The sequence below is a fragment of the Gambusia affinis genome, linkage group LG16 (genome assembly GCF_019740435.1).
Source record: "Gambusia affinis linkage group LG16, SWU_Gaff_1.0, whole genome shotgun sequence".
NCBI classification, from domain to species: Eukaryota; Metazoa; Chordata; class Actinopteri; order Cyprinodontiformes; family Poeciliidae; genus Gambusia; species Gambusia affinis.
The window spans coordinates 10,764,295-10,785,592 of NC_057883.1; the positions used below are offsets into that span (position 1 = coordinate 10,764,295).

The 21,298-nt window shown below is 37.2% G+C and overlaps 1 protein-coding gene across 4 annotated transcripts in view; it reads left to right on the top strand.

Annotated features, from left to right (window-relative positions):
* The first annotated feature begins 6,788 nt into the window (after window positions 1-6,788).
* fermt2 (FERM domain containing kindlin 2) overlaps window positions 6,789-21,298 on the top strand; it is a 45,310-nt gene continuing 30,800 nt past the window's right edge. For all 4 annotated transcript variants that reach the window (XM_044142499.1, XM_044142500.1, XM_044142502.1 and 1 more), the window contains exons 1-2: window positions 6,789-7,057; window positions 9,170-9,327. In XM_044142499.1, coding sequence (XP_043998434.1) covers window positions 9,171-9,327 — 157 coding nt within the window. In that variant the 5' untranslated portion in view covers window positions 6,789-7,057; window position 9,170. The remainder of the gene's footprint in view (window positions 7,058-9,169; window positions 9,328-21,298) is intronic.

A 21,298-nucleotide genomic window follows, 5' to 3' on the forward strand; every position in this document is an offset into this window, starting at 1 on the left:
AGCAAAAACTTCATTCCATGATGTAGTCGTTGATAGACCAGGAGCCCCTACGGAAGAAAACTCTGTGCCAGTATAAACGCTAACGGTACCATGGAAGAAGAGGCAATTATCCTAAATCATGGAGGTTCCTCAAGCATCAAATAAGCGATTTTATTTTCACCCCAACATTGAGTCTGTTCAGTTTATTTGGTTGTCTACAAGTTTAATGTCTTATCAGCCCATCTACTCTGCAGACACTCACTCTGGAGCCTTCTGATGTATTTTTGGATTTATAAAAGGAATGATTGTTATAAAAAGGTTTTTTCACAAGACGTTTAGCCAAAATGTGAAAAACCCACCGCTTACATGGGAATGAAATGCCTTTTGAAATCAGCCCAAAAATGTTACAAATATACTATTTTCGCACATAAAAAAAAAACAAAAAACAATAGGGCATAAACCCTTTAATAATCTTGGCAATATGAGTTTTATTCAGTTGTTTGCTTTCAACTTTTTAAGATCAGTAATATTTGAAAGGCGTGAACCAAATACAACCTCGGCATATTGTGTATTTGTTGTCAAGTATGACTTCTTGGTTTAGTTAAACTAAAATAAAACACTTTTAGTTTTTGGGGAAAATTTCTTTCAACAGTTGCAGCTAAATATTTCCCTTTTAAATTCCATGTTACTTTCAGATGTGTACCTCTTGTATCACAACAGGCAGATTGGAAAGCATATAATTATTTTCTTACGCTTTACGACAGTGGGAAGGTGTTGATGGTGTGATTTACACGAGTTCTACCAAAAAGCAGTCATTCCTGCTCAACTGAACTCAACGCTTTATTATTGTTTTTATTAATTTATGGAGCTACATCTGATCATCCTTATCTTTGCCTATATGTTTTTATCGATGTCCAAATGAAATGAATGGTTCTATATGTATTTTTATTGGAAAACAGAAATATTTTCATAATGATTTTCAGGCACTTGCAGATATAAGCCTGAATCTCATCATGTGAAAAGTGGAATTCAGACTTGTGGCCAAATAACATTTATGTGTCCAGTGTGTTTAGCTGCTGTAGTAAAGCTACTGCCTGTGGTCCAGGGAAAAAATGTAATTGACAAGGTGTGAAACTTAAAAGTACGTTTGTTTAGGTGTTTCGAAGACGATGCATATGTTATCGTTTCTCCACTTTTTCTTACCAATGTGCACTTTTTCCCCTTCGGCCGGATGTTATATTGGTGTTTATTTATGAAAATTTCCAGCTGCGGTCGAATAGTCAAGCAAAGTCACTTAAAGTATAATTGCTTGTATGAAACCTAGATTTATTCCAAAAAGATAGAAAAAACAAAGACAAGATATGGTAAGTAATTATTTTCTAAAAGAAAAAAAAAAAATAAATCTGTGGTTATAGGTGCAAACAAAATCCCTTTTTGATTTATAGTTCCAGTAATATTTCTACGAAAACTAGAATGCTTTTGCACTTTGCATGGTCTCAGATAAATAGCTGATGAATGTTGGAACAATAAAAATAGTGCTGTGTGCCAACACACATCGAAGAATTTTTAACACTGCAAAATAACTCATTTGAAACACGCAAGCAAAGGATGAAGAAACAAACGGAGTTGCATTAAAAAGTGTCAAATTTAATGTATCCATTTTTGTTGTGTTATCATACAGGGTCATCTCATTAAGTTAGAATATCATTAAATAATTGATTTATTTCAGTAATACGCTTCTAGAAGTGAAACTTGTAATGTGTAGATTAATTGCACAGAGTGATTTATTGGTTATGGTTTAGACAATGAAAATCTAAAACTTGGTTTGTATGAAAATTTGAATATCTCAAAATGTAGTCTTTTTTTTTTCTTCCCTTTCTTACACTTAACTGTTGATTTACTTGGCTTCAGAACTCTGTGACCAGCCAGATATTTTAGCAATAACCTTTTTGTGGTCGTCTGCGGAGAGAGTGTCAATGATTACCGCCTGGAAAACCTTCAAGTCAGCAGATCATGTAGATAATGTAAAAAAAAAAAAAAACTTTTAGATTTTTCCTAGTTGACTTGATATGCAAGTGTTTTTTTAAACTGAATTTGGGATTTTCACTAGTTCTAAGCCATAACAATCAAAACGGACAGAGATGATGTCTGAGATGTAGCACTCTGTGTAGGGATTCAACTTCTTGAATTGCATTACTGAAGCAAATTACTTATTGATTTTGTTATAACTTTGCAATGCATATGTAGTAATAAAGGAGCTCCTTCGAATTTGGTGTAAACGGCTGAACTGCACCACCTTTAGTCAGATTCTTTGTGCTCTGCTGCTGAGTAGAATCAGTTTATTATAAGCGTAAAATGACTGTTACATTTGCAAAGGCCAATTTGCTTATACCATTCTGCCTTGAAGAGCTGACATGATAGCAAGATCGGTGCTTTACCTGGGACAAATAAGGCAGAGTGATCCAAGATTGTTTATTGATTTGGTCTGTTGGAAATCTCACAATCATCACTAAGAATTTCACAGAATCTTTAGTAAAAGTTCCTGTTTGTTTTATAGTTTTGCTTAGCGTGACGTAACATTGCAGAAACAAATGCGGGAAGCTAGTTTCAACCTACAGAAATGCAGTTTTACCCTGGCCTCATCTCTCATTCATGCAGTGACAAATTCAATCTGTACTGTAATATCACCAAAACCTCCACCAGGTGGAGCTGCAGCTGTGTAGTTTGGCAATATTTCATTAAAATATGTGCAAACTGGCACATTTCACAGTTTTTTAGTTCAAGCCCAGATTTCTTCACTCTGCTTAGAAGCTTGCGAGCTCACAGGAAAGCATTCGAGATAATTTTTGCGAAACATGCATTTTGACTGACTTTACGTCCAGTTAATGTACAGCTTTTTTGACTGATGACAGTATATTTTTCGTATTAAAGGCATTTGAGGAATTGTCCGCTGCTACGTGTTTGTAGAATTTCCATTGTGGGTTGGGTGCCAGATTGAAGCCATCGATAACAATCCAGCTCAGATGCTTGTTGTTTTGTAAAACATAGCAGCTTCATACAGAAGTTGCGTATGCTCTGCAAATCTTAAGTACGAGGACAAGTGAAATACACATTTGAATTAGGAGGAGGTGCAAATTAAATGTTATTCTTGTTTGAACTTTGAGCAGATGTCTTGGGGGGGAGGGGAGTGTTTGTCTGTCCTTAGAGCTGTGCAATAACCCATGCCTGTAATGGATTCTAACTGCCACCCAAAGCACTGTATTTATTTCCTTTTATTAAATCATTTCCTTTTCTCATTTGGTCCTATTTTGTACATTATTAAAGGGAGGAAAATATTGAACTGGTGCCTCTCCTGTGCAGGAGCATGTAGATCCCCTCCTCACTCATTTTTAGACTCAATTCCGTAGACAATGAGTGTGTTTGTTCATCAGCGACACAGACCGGATTCTTTCCTCAACACCCCCTGAACAGACTTTAACTCATAGTTAATGAATAGGACACATTGTTATGCGTTAGCATTGATGGCTTCCACATGAGCTCATGGTGGGGTTTTTTTTTTTTCTATTGTATGCACCATAGTAACAAATAGGATCAGCTGTGTCATACATAATGAATGACACCATGGTTTCTCTGACCAGCAGAGGTCAGTGTACCACTGGTGATGTTGAAACAAAGACACAATGACCATCTGTTCAGTGCACAGGGTCTCATCCTGTGTCCGCTTAATGAGCCATTTTAACAGATGTTCTCGAAACTGTAACTATTATTGATCAGTGATGCCTGCACACGTAGACTGGGCATGTACGACAATAAAGCAACATAGGAATTTACGCGAGTGATCCAACTTCTGTCTCTTTCAACTTTCTGCTCCTTCTTCATGTACCTCACCCCCTCCGTCCTCGTCCACATCAGCAGCAGCTGAGCCAACTTCTTATCTGACTCTTCTGTTTTGCATCGTACTGAACTGTGTACTCTGCAATTAAAACACAGCCTATAAAAGGCAACGGGGTCCGCTGCCAGACCCTGACGGAGGGGTGGGGGTGTGGGGGTTGTAGCAGCAGCAGGGAGATAGGTTATAAATCGCTTTGATGCAGACCTGGGGTCTGAAGGCCCAGATTCCTACGCTGGAGGACTGGAGGAGCGTGAGTTCACCAGGAGACTGCGCCAAAAACTCATGATTCATGAGATGTTCCCGCTGATCGTTTGGAGAGCGTGCGGCAGAGTGTGTATTGTGCTTCAGGGAGGCTCATGACTTTTTTTTTTTTCTTCAACCCCCGACATGTGATTTGTGTAGTCGTTCATTGTTGCGTAAACTGTTATCTTTCATCTACAACAGTGAAACGAGGAGCCGCGGCCTGCAGACTGTATTGTCATCTGTTTCTTGTGATCCAGACTAACTCTAAATGTCAGTGTTTGAAAGAGCTACTTCAATCAAATGTATACTTAGAAAAAAAATACATATGAAAAGGTATTCATACTCTAACTTTTAAACACCTTTTCTCATTACAGTCACAAATGTCATTGCATTTTATTGAGATGTAATGCATAATTGTGGAAAGGTTTGGAAGGATTCGAAGGACAGAAATGAATGGCTTTTAAAATGTCAAAATCTGACCTTTATTAAAAAAGCGACAAGAAATTCCATTTGAATTTTGCCACATGCCATGTAGAGGACTAAATAAGTGTGCCGGAGAGTACACCGATGAGACCATAATGAAAATTCTTAGTTATGGCTGGAGTAAAACTGTATAACACACTGTCCTCATTAAAGGCGTAAGTATCATGGTGCAGGAAGGCTTTTTGTTTTGCCGGATGCTCAAAGCAGCTAGAAAAAAACCCCAAACAGCTGGAGTGCAGCTGTTTGGTTTGATTTAGAGATTTAGTTTTCAGCAGGACAACAACCGTTGACATAATGCCAGAGCTACAATAGAATGGTTTGTGGTACGATGGCCCAGTCAAAGTTCACATCTTAATCTAATTGAGAATCGTTGACAAGACTTAAAAATTTGCTGAGCTAGAGGTATTTTCAAAAAATGTCAATCTGTTGTAATCTGGATGTGCAAAGCTGTTGGAGCTATTGCAGCTATGATTGCAATAAAAGGTGGTTCTGCCCTGTATCGACTCGGTGAGACAGAATACAAATGCATGCCACATATTCCAGGTTGTTATTCACACTTAAGTCTGAGAGACAAGTCATTTTCTTTCCACTTTGCAATTCCACACTACTTTCGTAATTTAAAATTCCCAAAAATTCAATGTAGTTAGTCAAATTTATACCAGAAATTCATGTTTAACTTGAATTCAAGTGTAACAGCAGCAAAATGACAGGACGTAGAGGCATGTGGGTTCACACAAAGAAAATTATAAAAATTAATATTTAAAAAAAAAAGAACAATAATATGCTGTACAATAATGGCAAAATTACATTATAAAATACTGTGCAGTAATCAAAAATGGCATTCTCTGACCCAAGAAATGTGCAACTGAGTAGGACAATGGAAAAGAAACTGTTCAAAAATGTGTGTGGATATATTTAAAAACAAAAGATTACAATATTTGAACTTAAACATTTTAAATGTTATTTAAAATGAGAAAAGCTGCGCAAATACCCCCGGGAGAAGTCTTGGGAGTCATATTAGATGTTATTTCTGAGTAAACTCCCAGTAAACTTGTGTAGCGGAGGAAGATATAAGATTTACAAATCTTTTGACATTCTAAAGAAAAAAAAGAAGAATTTAAGATATGGAAGTGTTTTAAAATAAACTCTCCTGTCATTCTGTGTGGTTATTTAAATCTAAGAGCTCCTGGTCCATGATGCAAGGCTCAGCTGCATTGTTGCCATATAAGGGCAGCTTGAAATCTTTCCTGTATCCATTAACCCTGCAAGCTGCTGAATATCCTGGAGGCTTTCAGTTCAATTTAAATCTGATTCAAGATATTCAACATTGTTCTTTACCCATAGGTTTACATTTAAGTGAGCTTTATTTAGCTTTTTATTTTCTTCTGGGACAAAACTGTTTTATGACAATAAGGGTAAATGGATTGAATGACTGGTTATTTTACTATACATGAAAGTAAATCTGTCCTGTATGGTAAGGCTTTACTTTACAGGACATTTTTAAATGTCTCTTCATCCATCCATCCATTTAAAAACGAGAGCAAAATGTATTTATTTATTTTTTTTGTTCTGAATTTTTCTGATGAGCAACATAATCAGAAGTTACTGCCACTGCTATCCCCAAAAACAGCTCAACACACACAGAATTAAATAGGTCATATATTTATTTACTTCAAAATGATGACAGCATCAAACATCTTCACATATTTTAAATACGTGAAGATGAGTTTTCATGTATGAACCAAATACACTTAATTCCTAAAAAAATATTTGACACAAATGTAAGTGCAACTCCTCACGCCCCAGAATTTACAAATAAGGTTTATTTGAAAAGGGATTCTCCATGTCAATGTAGACTAACATCTCTAATTAGGAATTGTGTTGGATTTTAAAAACATTGTTATTGAATTTCATGGAGGCGAAGTTTACTTTAACAAGTGATATCACCTGAGTTTTGGTATAAGTTGGTAGATGGGGGGGAACAAAAACAAAAAAACAATAACTATTTATTTTAAATGCTGGGGAGAACTGTGAATATTAAACATTATCAGTGCCACCCCACCCCCATCTGGCCACTCCTTACAAAATTTTCTAGATGCGCCTTTGTAGATTAAGCAAAACGCATTAACTGGGGGAAGATGCTCAGAATCCACCCAATAACAGTTTGAGTCCAGCAGTGGACTCTCCTGGTTAGAAAGGAAAAGTGGGATTGGGGCGGTGACGTTATCTCTCTGGAAAAGAGGGAGGGAGGAAAAAGAGAGGGAGGGCTGGACTCCATTAATGCGAAGCCTGCCGCCTGGAAAAGTGTTTGGGATACTTCACTTCTTCGGCGAGTTCTTCGGGGATTTTTTTCTCTTTTTAGCACCCAGTCAATAATATATACATGATTTAAAGAAGGGGGGCTTGTTCTGTGCCGTGTAGTCGACTCTTTTGGTGTGTTTTTTTCCCGTCTTTTTGAAGGTGAGTGTGCACATTTAAATGCTCGTCCTCAAAGCTGTCCTCGTTCGCCGCTCGGAAATATAAAAACCTCTTTTCACTTTGCTTGCTTTTCACTAAAACCCTACTTTTTTATTTCCCTGTGAGGTTTTAGGGGTCGTTTTGTTTTCTTCTACACTTTTAGTTGAACTTATTTCTTCAGGGACCGACTGAGAACCGTAGTTGCATGCAACAGCAGCCGGGGAGTTGCTGTGCTTACATAATTAACTCCCTATTTGTAAGCCAGCCTTTACCGTTAGTTTTCACAGGTGAGACGACACATTGACGTAGATAACAGCTGCCAAAGGTCTCTATCGAAGCTGCTTTCGCGGGAAGGTAGCCTTTGTTGAGCCGTGTTTTTATTGACTGGACGGCTGCTTTGAAAAGCCAGGCCACTCCGACAGAGAGCCTCAGATTGTAGTGACATATACAGAGACGGTGGTAACTTTTTGGCGGTCACTTTGTTCAACAGGACATGTTTTATAAACGGGCACCATGACATTCTAGTCATTCCTTCTATACTAAATTAATGCTTTAGAGTGAGTTATTGAGCACCGAGAGACGTTGAAAGCTATAAGCGCCATGGCTGCGTTGCAGAGCTGGAGAAACTGGGCTACACTATTGAAGTTATTTTATTTAACTGAAAGTGGCAGAGTTGCTAACACATGACTCGTACCACATTATTTATGGTTTTTTTCAGTAATATGATATTTTCTATATTTTTTTTTCTATAGGTTACATTATTTTCCAACATAATCAGATGTGCTTAAGGATAAGATGCTACAGATATATAAAAACATTTCAATTAAATTAGTCATTCTCTTGAAACATTTAGAAAAATACTGTCTTACATTTGAGATTAATTATTTAGTGATGGAAAAAATATATATGAAGTCTCTGAGAGAACAGTTATTTGTACTTCTTAAAAACCTAGAATAACTTACTGAGTATTTCTTTTATTTAATAGTTGGACTCAATTTTACCTATATGCTTTTTATGACTGGAAGTAATATCAACAGAAGGATTTGATTGCTCTAATGCTAATGAGGATTTTTCCAATGCTTACTAAAAGGCATATAAACATTTTTTTTGCATGAATGTTTATATGCACATTTTGGGACCAATATATTTCTTTGATGTTGTATTATGTTTTGAGAGTTTCCTGTTCCTGTCCCATCAGAAACCCAGTTTATTGATAGAATTAAAACAAATATTTTCAATCTAAATCTGCCTGGCGCATGAATAATTTTGGGCTAAGCTGTAGATTTCATTAACATTTCCAATAACTTTCTAATCGCTGTGACATGACACAGAGACCAATTTTATGTGTCTACTTTATGTGCCAAAATGAGAAAGATAAAACGTATAAGTCCAATAAGGCAGATATATGTTAAACTACACAAGTCAGGAGATTGTTGCTAAGAACCTTGTTAAGCTTGCCTATACTATACCTACAGTAAGATCAAATTTAAAATGTATTTAACGGGACTGTGACAAACAAGGCTGAACAAAGACCTAGTTTATCTTGCCATTATATAGTGAGGTAATTATGCAATTTCCAAATCTGTCAATTGCAGCAAAGCCTGGCATCTTGAGGTCAACAAGTCTCTGTACACACATTAGGTGTGGTCAACTTGTCAGTTAGTTTGGCAGTGATGCCAGCTTACAAACATTTCTTCTGACCTACTATCACAAGCATAACCATAGAGTTTGGTAAACTCTTGGGAATTCAGCAGAAACTTTGTGCTTACAGAACAAACAGTCCGGGGGCCCGAGGGTTTGGTTGAAAACCCACTATGACATCAGGGTTATGTTTCCTATGTGCTCCAAAAGATTTCCAGAGCAACAGAAGACATGAGGAGAACAATAAAGCAGCATCATAGACTGCTGGTACAGTGGTAGTTGAGTTAATCCTTGATGAAAGATCAGATGCGATAGGTGGATATTAATGAAAAATGTAACGGACGTGGGGGGGCTTCTTCGAAATATCAAACCGGGATTACATTTTTTTATTTTTTATTTTTCCAAGACTTCAAATGTGTATTGTATGTTTCGGCTGTGTTGTTTCACCACCTATTTTTGGTTCTTCTCTGGCAGGATGGCACTGGATGGGATCCGGATGCCCGATGGCTGCTATGCCGACGGCACATGGGAGCTGAAGATGCATGTCACCGACCTCCACAGGGACGTGTCTCTGAGAGTCACTGGGGAAATCCACATCGGTGGAGTTATGCTCAAACTTGTGGAGAAGCTAGGTACATGTACATTTTGTTATCTCTTTGCAGAAAACTGCACAAAGTCTGTGTCATGTGATGTGTGCATGATTACCTGACTGATTTTGATTACGTTCCATTAGTGTCTTCAAATGGCAGTTTCTAATTCCATTTGTAATAGAGTAGCTACGAAAAACCTATTCTTTGTTGTGCCTTGCTGTGGGAAAGAGTTGTGTGTGTTTCTGAAGCTGGCTTGTGTTATCTGTTCACATTTGTTGGGCAGTAAATGTCTCATTCAAAGTAGGCACCTCTCTGAGAAACTAAATTCCATGAAGATTGCAAAAGTACAAAATGTTTCAGAAAACAAGAGTCAACAGTTACCTTTTTTATCACTCTGATGACTGGGAGCTTAAAATAATATCTTCAATTGAGATCTGCAGAGGACAATGTAAGAAGTCGATTGTGTGTTCTGGGTTTTTTGTGACCAATGTAAAGCCTCATATTACCATTCCTTTCTTTTTGATTAAAAATCTCCAAAAACTCTATTATTGTTTTTCCCAGTAAGGTTTTCTACCAAATCAAAGTTCTTGGAGTTTTGGTAAAGATTTAAATGTGCATATAACACATCCAAGCTAGTGTCTCTGGAACTTGGCGCATAGCTGAATGTAACACACTGGTTACTAAACTGGAAATGCAGGTGGGCTTTTTTGGTACTTTATTAAACTGGTCCAGGTCTTATTGTGTATAATTTGGGTCTCCTCAAGGCTCCATTCTGGGGATACATTTTTAAATTCAGTATCTGTTGCTCATATTATAGTACCATATGTATGCAGATGTCATGAAACTTTGTATTTCTATGTGACCTCTGTCAATAACAAATGGAGGGCTCAGAATTTCCATTTTTGGGCGGGATTAAGAGGTCCAGAAATCCATGATTCGAGGCCAGATAGAAGAACTTGACTTCAGTCAAAAAGCTGTTTGTTAAATAAAAGGTTGTTATTGTTCTTGTACTGCTCTGAATAGTTTAGAGCCTGAATATATTTCAGAGTTTCTTGTCTGGTATGAACCATCTCAATTTCTCACTATCAGATTGATCACTCAATTTTCCACTTAGAATTAAACAAGAGAAACCAACCTCATGAAAAGCAGAGTTGTGCTAACTCAGCTGGACTGAAAACTTTAGTACTTACTGTTTCTATAATGGTAAATTGTTCCTAATATTAGTTACCATTTCTTAGTTTTTTTTTGTTTCCAATGTGCATTTCACCTGTTTTCTCCTTGTGTTGCTTCTATTTTTGTTTTTAATTCTATTATTTCTTATTTCTGTTATTTTCTTGCAAAGAACTATAATTGGCAATCTGTGTGAATGGAGCTATATGAATGAACTTGTCTAATGAACTTGTCTTTCCTTGCAGTGTATTGTGTCTAAGCAGCTAGATGCATATTGAAGCCATGCATAACGCCCCTTCCTTCTCTTTAGCATGCACAATTCTGTAAGCAGCGATATGTTCTGGAGAAGTTTGGGTGCCTGTAAGCATAAGAGCCCTCTGTTCCATCCACTTGAACACTGGCTCATTTCATGCAGCCTGGAGGAAAGGTCAGCAGCGGTGGCAGCACGATTTAGGAGTGACAGCTTGTTGTGTGTTGATGGTGCTCAGATGCTCAGAATTCCTCCAGCGCTCCAAGGTTTTCATTCCCTGCCTTTGGGTCCTGTTTTTAGCTGACCTATTGGAGCTCCACATAATTGAGGTCTTTGTTCTCTGCGGTCGCCTGTGTTGGGATGCATCTATGCTCAGTGAAGTGCAGTGTTGGATGCAATTCTTGTCATCCCACACACATGTCAAAGACCCGCCCTTATCCATTATTGTTGTGTTGATGTACTTGGAAAATTTTTTTGTTGGACAGCCTCCCTATGGTAAACCATGTGAAGCTCCTTTATACTTTAGCTAGCTTTGGCAATGCCACATTTAGAAATGCATGATGCATTTGACAGGAATGATTACAGTTTTACTTTAAAAGGTAATGTAGCAGAATATGTTTATGGATTTTTGCTTGGGCCACTCATTCATTTCAGAGTTTCTGTATTTCCATTGGCATTGATAACTATTTTGTTGCTCTATGTGCAATTCATATTCATATGTCTGAAGTATGATTGAATTCGAGACTCCTCTTTACTGAGTTGCAGAAGAATGCGCTGCTGTTAAATTTCTCTCCATGTGCTGGAGAATATTTGTGCAACTGACACTTAAGAGTGGAAATATTTCTGCTACCCTGAGTCATAAGGTTGTCATGAATTGTAATCATTAATCCAGCTAAAATATGGATTTAACACAAGGGAGCACATTGCTGGTTAGTGTATACAGATCATGCAGCACATTTCTTTTTAAAACAAGGAGTAGAAATATGTATTTTTGATATTTATTAATCGATATGAGGTTATAAGGTTTTCTGTATGAAGACACTGGAGTTAAAGAGCTATTATAGAGCTGGCCAAATTGTAAGGCTAAGAAGTGCGTATCCATAAATTTTGAATTTCTATGTAAAAGCTTGTCACAGTAAAAAAAAGGTATAACCTGGGCTGCCGAGACAAGGATAAAGAGAATAGCAGACTTAAGTTTAAGATTGAAGTTATTGTTTTTCTAGCTGGCGCATTCATGTTGATGTGCATTTTGTGTTGACACATTACCAAAAAGACAAGTCTGTTTATAATATTTAGATCAGTTCATCATATAAAAAAAAACAATCTTTTTTTTTATTTTCAGAATAAAATCTTTTCTTCCAATCTACTTTGAGTGGTGGTTCTGGGTCATTTTGTTGCTCTAATCGCAAACATTTGCCTGTAACGCATGTAGCGCACCAGTTTCATGTTACGAAGAAATTGCCTGTGTTCTAAATAGCCATTGCTAAAAGTACAGGGAGACTACAATTCAGAAACAGTGCAGAAAATCAATGTTATCGTTCACAACTTCTTCTTCTGTTCGCAGATTGGCCCGGTCAAAAACTGAGCAGAAACGATCTGAGTCAAGGGGAGTAAACCCAGACTATGCTGGAAGGGAGAATGTTTTTTTGTTTTTTTTCCCCCAAGTGGAATTGCACAGGAAGGCAATAACCAAGCTATTGCTGTGCCAAAATGTAACCTAATTTTAAGCCTAGCTACTTCAATTTTCTTTCCCTGTTAATGAGCATGTGCTTTATTAAAAGGCAAGTGTTTCAAGGAGTTACGGTATGTTGATTCTTGTTTCTAAAAGCGCTCCAATCTAATTTCATTTGACTTTATCGCACATAATAGTCACTGGTAAGTGCCAGTCAACCTAAAAATGGTCAGTTTTTAGTTGAATCTGTCCTACAAACAGGAACCTTTTTAGCCTCTATTACATCTTTTAACGACTACTCGTTCCATCTAGATGCCAGAGCAGTAAGTTATGTCAGCAAAAGGATGTGGCATTATACTTCTTAATGTGGCATTATGTATGTTTATATTTCTCTTCTACCAGAATCACCACTTCTGATTATTCAACTAATTAGTGATGTTAGAGTACAACACTTAAGTCAGCTTCACACAAGATCCTTGCATGACTTTCAGTATATCTCAGACTTATTAACTGAGATATAGAAAATAACATTTTATTAAGAACTTTCTTTCTTTAAAGTTTGTTTAAGAAATAAACTTTCCATTCAGGAATATTTCTGATCATCAGCCATGTAGTTGGAGTAACCCCTTATGTCTTTTCCTGTTACTAGTAACCAGACTGTTCCTCTGAGGTCTCAGTGGTCTTATTTACTGCACATTAGTCTCTAAACACTCGTTAGCATGTTAGTTGGACTTCTGTTATGCTGTTATACTGGCATAGGATGGTTTTGAATTCTTTGTTGAACAGTCTAACATAAAAGAACATCCTAGGTTTAATGATTAATGTCTTGTTTCACTCTGTTAAGATTTCTGGTTAATTTGTTTTTGGTGGTTGACATTTTAAGAATATGAACTTGTTTTGGGTACAGGTAAGAGCAGTATTCCCTTTCAGTGTGGTATATTTTTGGGATTATGAGATTTCATCAGTAGGCTTACACGCGCATGTGTTCCCACACGTGAGTGTGGTTGTCTGGTTCGGTGGGCGTGTCTCCTCGACATGCATCCTCCTGCTATCATTCGACCCTTCTTGCGAGCTGTAGGCTCAGATGGCCTTTGATAATGGATTAAATTGACAAATGCCAGGAAGCCACTTAGGTATTGATCACAATGACGGACCCTGCTTCCACTTTCCCCCTGCAAACCTGCAGGAGAGCCGTGTTTAAAAGGCTGCTGATTAACCGCCTTTTGGTCTTTGAGTCTGATAATCCTTTCATCTGTTTGTTGCTTTCCGACACTGGAGCTTTCATTCAATTTGTTCATGTTTTCTAAAGTACAACAATCTGTTTATATAAAGGCTTTTCCATTTGGTAGGGAACATATTGTACAGATTGCTGTGAGCTGCATGAGATTGATTCAGTGTAAAGCAATTGTTTTTTGAGTTGGATGGTTTTTAGCTTTGATAATCTGGGTAGCAGTGTGTGCTTCTCACATCCAAACTTGGATAGGAGTGCTTTTGAAAAAAAAAAAAGAAACTTTAGTCGCACTTTTATTTTTTGAATCTTATCCAAACCTAACGTGTTTGATATAAATATAAATGAACACTTATTTTTTTTTTTCTTCAGTTTCACTTACCAAAGGAAATAAAAAGATAAAGTCACTGCTTACCACAAATAACTGACTTTATTTGTAGAAAACATCTTGATAACCTTTCACACTTGAAGAATTTTGTAGATTTAGGAGACAAAAGTGTAACCTTTTGTGGCAGTAGGAAAGCAATTCAGAAAAATAACATAATTCCAACAGTTAAATTTGGTAGTAGTAGTGCGGAGGTTACATTGCTTCATCAGGATCTGGGTGTTTTGCTCTGAACTGATAAAATCAAGAATTCTGCTGTTTAGCAGAAAATTGTGAGATAGAGACTATCTGGCTATCAGTTTGTGATAAGCACACAGGGGCTATGCAGCAAATAGCAGAAAGTCCAGCTCAGAATGGCTAAAAATGGAACGAAACGTGCTCCCGACTTCAATCCAATTGAGATGCTGTGGCGTATAACGCAGCATCTGAATGCTTGAATACCTTCCTGTGTGTGAGAGTTCAAATACCTTTGCAAAGGAGAGGACAAGCTCCTGATGGTCATTATTGTTTTATAACATATGGTGGTAAAACCAGTTACTGGTTATAAGAGACAAATATATTTTCTTATAGGTTAAGACTAATTTGGATATGTGGTCCCGTTGGCGGTTATTGGTTAACACACCAGTGCTAACCTCATCATGCAGGTTCAGCCCGGTGAGGAGATTTCACGCTCGCCTCGTAGTCACACATTGTGCTGGTTTTATATTATATTATTATTATTATTATTTTTAGTATTGTTTTTCCAGTTACGAAGCATCAAACTATATCAAATGCTTTGTCCACTTAGTCAGATGTAATGTGTGCGGAGATCTGAGAAACTCATCCCATAAACTGGACCAACCAAAATAGTTCCTGTGTCCCATTGTTAAAAACTCAACAGACACAAAATGGAAGAACTACTACAGCCACATTAGCAGCATTAAATTAAATCTCCCGTTTGCACAGTGCAGCGGCTTTAACACATGCAGGGCCGGTCCAAGGCTGCATGAGGCCTTGAGCAGAATTTGACTTAGATCCCCTTTTGTTGCTAAAAACATCAGCGCCTCTAACAGCTTCTGTGTTAGATTTAGTGAAATCTGGGAAAAGGGGAATCGTTTAATTGGCCAACCTAAAAAGCAATAAGTTATAATTGTAGTTTTCTAGTTTGTATTTGTGGGCAAACAAAGCTCAAACTCAAAGATTAAACTCACAGCATCAGATTATTGCTATGGTCACAAAACAATCTAACTATGAATATTGTTCTTCGAATTTTTACAGAGTAAATTTACCAGCTCCTTAAAATCTTGCATATAAATGTTAAACAATTTTAAACCTTTTAATTTATATATGCTGGTACCATTAAATCAAATTTAGCAGCATTGATCATCTCAATAAACAAATGTTACACTTATGTATCTGTGGTCTGTGTTAAAATATTAGCATTTATGGGGCCCCTGAAGCCCTGGGGGCCTTATGGAGCTGCTGACTTAAATTGGATTAAACAGAAGTGCAAATCATTGATATCCATTTTAATTGTGTTTTTTGATGTTTTTAAGACAAGTTGTGGGTTTAAATATTGTTTATAGTAATGCTTTTACTTTTCCTGTCTACTTATCATCTTTTAATACAAAAACACAGTGGACCGCCTCGGCACCTCAACCACCGAGCTTAGCAAAATTTCTGGGGGAAACCCTGCCATTTAAGAACTTCCGTTTTCCCTTAGGTTATCTTTTTCCAATACTAAAATTTTACCTTTTGTGTTGGCTAATTTTAACAGACCAAATACAGAAACAATCTATAAATGGTCAAATACTTTTTTTCAAACCACCGTCGCTAGAAAAGAGAAAATAAAAAAGAGATTGATGAGTGAGAAGAGAGTAGAGGGCCTGATCTTTCTCTCCTCTTGCCTTCTCCCCTCAGTGTGACGTTAGCCATGCTACTAGAATTCCATAAAAGTCTTCGATGAAGCAGGAAATGAGCTCCAGGGATTGGCATGTGGCTCTCTGGTGGCTGCCGTCATTGCTGGAGTCTCTGCTGCACTCTTCATCCTCTTCCCACTTTCTTTGTAAGCCCCTCCCTCTTGGCCTCTCTCCCTGTTTTCACCTTCTTTTCTAGTTGCCACTAAAATAGCTGTGTTTTTCTAGAAGTATTTCAGACTTATTTTAATGACCAAGAATAACGTGACTTAAATATAGCAAGATGTTGGTATATGGTCAACTGGAAACTCCAAACTAAGCTTTGTTCATTCTTTCATTGTTTCTGACCTGGGTCCATGTACGCTGACTATTCAATGTTCCAGAAATAGAACTTGAGCAAACTAATTGGTCTGGTGTGTCTCTGGTTGTTTCCAGTGCAAGGCATGCAGGTTTTGGCTGCTGTTCCACCGGCGTGCCACATAGAACTTTTCCTACATGGAAAACATAATGTCTGTTTTTGCATTTGCTGTGTCCTACATAATAACTTTGCAAGAAATTAACAAAATGTAATTATACTGTACTTGTTTCAGTTTCTTCACAGGAGATAAAGCTGCCGCATCATTCGTCAGTATTGCCCTCAATGTCTTTTGCATTTATCCTCCATAGGGCTATATTTTAAATAAAATGTAATACAGTTTAGAAAGGACATTAAGAAGACATTAAAGGGAATGTGTTTGGTGTTTTGCCTTAAAATGCATCCACATGTGTACTTCCAGTTAATTTAAATGTTGTGTACCCCAGAGTTTTCACCACATTTTTAACAGACAAAGTAATCTTAGTGCGTGTGTGTGGGTGTGTGTAAACTTCTGAATTTAAAAGAAAAAGTAATAAAAATCTCTTCTTTTGGCATCTATCAATAAAATTATCTTGTGATTCCTAATTTACTGAAAACGGTACAACTTTATTCTGCTTTAATTGAGGAGGAAAAGTCTATTCATGCAAACATAGAATATTTATTTATTGTCTCATTTCTGGCCTCATGAATACTTCCTTTCTCATGCACTGATTGGCTGCTCAGAGCATCCAATCAGATGAATGTCTTTCATTTCTAGAAACAATTTTGCATGTGGCTTTTAAAAGAATTTTGACATAACTGACTTTGTTTTGTAAAAGCGCTTTGTCTTCTTGGCCTCTAAACCTGCTCCATAATTCCTTCCCTTTTACAATTTAACTGGCTGTCTCTCCCATTATTTGTTTGTAATTGAAAAGCTGCTCAGAAAACTTCAACAAAAAGCTGCAAGTATGCTTGAGAGCAAGACCATTTGGAAGCAACCTCTCGGGTCAGTTTGCTTGCATCATTGAATGCAAGCTTATGCTTACCGTTGTCCTCACAGACCACCTCTCACAAAAAGCCCCTTCTAAAACCCCATCAAGTGGTTGCATGTTGTTTCATGTGAGGCTGTTGCGTGCCATTTTTGTAAGATAGTCAGAAATGGTCTTGGTGTATTGAATGACACAAAATATTACGGAACCTTAGAAAGCTAAGTACTTCAATTTGGGATATTTTTGAAAAATATTGTCCCTCTAGATTCTTCTTCTGTTACTACATGTTGAATACAATTAGATTTTGCCTGACTTGCCATCTACTGTTCAAAAGGAGAACTGCAGTGAATCTGAAGCATCAAAGTGAAAGGCAGCCCCATACGTGTTAATGCCAGAATTGCCGTTAAAAGGGCCTACGCTTAAATTTAGCCGTGGCTTCACATTAGTTCTGATTAAACAGTGAATATCTCTACAGAAAAAAAACAAACATATTGTCTCTATTAAAGAGGTGATAGCAGAAGAGTCAATAGGAAAGTAAATTTAGCTTTATGTTTAAGGTGCCTATTGTTTATAGAACATTTTGCAGTATTTCTTCTTTAGTCATATTGTACCATGGATACCCTTTGTGTATGTGTAAGTCTCACTGTTTTCTTCCTGTTTTGCTAAGCAACACTTATACTGTGAATGGCAACTTTACCAAATATTCACTAGGTGAAATGATATGGAGCACCTTTGTTCGACAGGAGTTATGTCATTAGTTTTAATAACAGACATTAAAATTAGGGAGAATAGCCAATGTACAGATTTGTTACATCTGAAGGGGTGATACTTAAAACTACTGTTAATGCACCAGTTACAATTTAACCAGCATATAGTTATAAAAAGTACATTTAAAGAAGAAACTGTTTTCCTTGTCTAAACATATCTCTTCACCTAAACAGCTGTTTGATTGCAGTTTCCTTTTTGCAATGTCAGCCTAACTCTGCTACAGGTTGTGGTGACCACATGGAGATGGCTTTTCTTTGACAATAGATTCAGGTTTCATTAGGAAATGGTTACTGTTTAACACAGGATGCTCAACTTCCTTTTTTTCTTTGCCTTCTACCTTCTGTCTAGCTTTCTTTCCCGCCTTCCTGCTCTCTTGCTATGTCAGACATTTTGTAAGGGCCGTAGGGAAAGATCGGTCTGAGATATTGATAGTCATATCTTTCCTGAGGATGTAAAGACATGTCACATATTTTATTCCCTTTACTGCAGATGTAAACTGAGTTGAAGAGTGGCTTCAGCATTCTTTTTTTGTTCCACTAAGGCCTGATACAGAGACATATTCCTGTTTATAGGAGTCTCATTGATTGTGGCCGTCAAGCTGTTCTATGTCTGTAGGTCCGAAGTGAGAAATGGTCTGCCAGCTCATGTAATCATCTTGCTGTTTAATCTTTCTGACAGGAAGTAGTTAGCCTAAGTGGTGGTCCTGCCCAGGCTACAGCTTTCCTGTTTCAGATGCTATAGTGATTGTGCTACTCGGCATTCAGAGTAGATCTGTGGTTTCATGTAAACCGTGACCCTGGAAGCATATTCAGCGTTCCTATGTGAACACAAGTTGGCAGAATCAAATCATTTGTTTTTAAGAGCCGTTTATATATTCCTACACAACAAGCATGGAGAAAGCTTAAACTGAAGACTGTGGTAATTTACCAAGAAACGGGTTCCCTACACAGTTCAGAAAAGTAGGGAATTCAATTTTAAATATTTTACAGCCATGGACAAGATTGTAAGGAAGCAAAGGAAAAATTAGTATTTCTAGACTTTTTCTGTCCCATTGTCTGAAGTTGTCTTTCTTTCCTTCCAACTATGCTTACGTCCTTGTCATTCCATCTTCTTCCTCACATTTGTACAGGTATTTCCTTCCTCATTCTCCTCCTTGTTTTTTCTTACTTTCGTTTTTCCTTCAGATTTCCTTTATTCTGTCCTTGCGATATTTGTATCCTTACTTCCACCCGTCTGCCCCTCCATCTTTAAGTCCTTCCTTCTCTGTATTCTCTCCATTTTGTTTCTCTTCCTTGCACCCATCATTCTTTTTTCTGTCCTTCCTTCATCACTTTCTTACATACATTATTTGAGGCTTTATTTAACATAAAATCAGACTCATAATGAGTTTTGTATTCATTGGAACACACTATTAGGTTGTGTTGAGGAGAAGGCTTGATGGACAGTTTTACATTTATGTTTTACTAAGTGAATTTAAAGCTTCTATTATGAATGATTATTGTTTATTTTGACACTCTTTGGCTTCATTGCATTTAACTGTTCAATGCTTGATTATTCAAAGAACAGATAATTGCGTTATTATAAGCAGTCATTGCTCTAGAAATGTTCTATTTATGAATCGGCTTCTGAAAAATACGGAAAAAATCCACATTTTTTATTTTTTTTATTTTGCTGTGGAATCAGAGAAATTCAGGAATGCTTTGCTCTTCTTGTACATTCCTGTGCTCGTTAAGGATGATTTAATCATACGTGGCATCTAAACCATGAACTGCAAAATCCTTTCATTGCTTCCTTAAGGAATCCACTGCAAATAGCTCTGTCCCTTTCACCTTCCTAGTACAAATAGCACAGTAGATGTAGAGCAAGGAAACCTTAAACCTGCTCATTGTTGGTATAACACCACAAACCTTTGTGTCAATAGAGTAAAATGATCTGGAGGGGTTTGTGCAGCTTCTCAGCCCTCATTTCACTCATTTCTAAACCTACCATGGAGTTTGTTTTCACAACCAAGGCACTTGGCAATAATGGAGTGAAACCAGATGTTTTGTCGAATCTTTAGATGTCCTAAGGTTTACTAATTTATTATATTTAGAAGCAGCCCTCATGAGCTGCATCATGTTTTCTGAGGTTTCCTTTTACCTCTTAGGCCCACCTTGGGGCTTCTTGAACTGCTGCAACAGTATCCTGTTGTCCGTTTCAAAGAGGCTTCAGTGGAGCAGCTCGTCAAAATCCTGAAGGGATATTTAACTGGGTTCCTGTATGGAAGAAAGAACAGATGAATATTGCATATCTTCTCCATTGATCTTATTCCCAGAGTTTCTTTGTAATCTCATTATTCCACCAGAACCCTGAATACTTAATTGTATAAAGCTGTGTCAGGGTGGAGGAGTACTATCCCCACTGCTTTGCTCTGTTGGGATTATAACACAAATGGATACAAAGTATCTATATCTCAGGAGGCGCCCTGTAGCCCTCCGGCTTTTTGTCTGATTCATCAAAGCCAGAGATGTTGGATTCTTCTTATTTGGAGAGGCTGGCTACTCCAACATGTTTGGTTTAGGTTTCAGATACTTTAAAGGGCTTCCTGGCTTTTATGCTATCTCAGACTGAGCCAATATTTATATCTTCCATATACTTTTGCATTTGAACAAAATCTTTTCAGCTGTAATAAATATATTTGATCTTCTCATCTGCCAGTCTCTGATGGAAACCGTTAGTGCTTCGATGTTGTTAAAGAGAATTTGTTTTAACAAGACGTCTGCAGTAAAGCAGAAGTACTTGTATACCATGCTTAAACAGCCAAAGCTGCAAAGGAAACGATAGTCGAGAAAAGGAGTTTATCCATTTACCTGGTTTATAAAATTATTCAAATCAGTTGCAGCATATTTATCCATGTGCATTTCAGACATTAGCTCTGCTCATGTTGCGTCATTATTTGTAAGAAACCAAAAATAAAATTAAAGATGTATACCTACAGCTGCAGTGTCTCAAAGTCCATGCTTTGCAAAATAAAAAATGAAAGTTTAACTTTTTAAAACTGAAATAAAGAAAATTAGTAGATTAATGTTTTACAATAGGCAAAAAAGTTTTAATACTACATTCACTGAATTCGGATTGTTTGTGTAATGACGAAACCATATGTCCTGAGAAAGACATTACCTTGATTTTGGCTGGTTTGTGGTTGTAGAGTCAGAGGGAGCATTAGTAGTGGTAGCAGGAATAGGAGGGGTATAAAAGCACTACAATCAATAACATATGAGAATTTTCCTTGACTCCCTTTCAAGCTCTGTGGGCATTGCATATTTAATTTATGTGATAAATG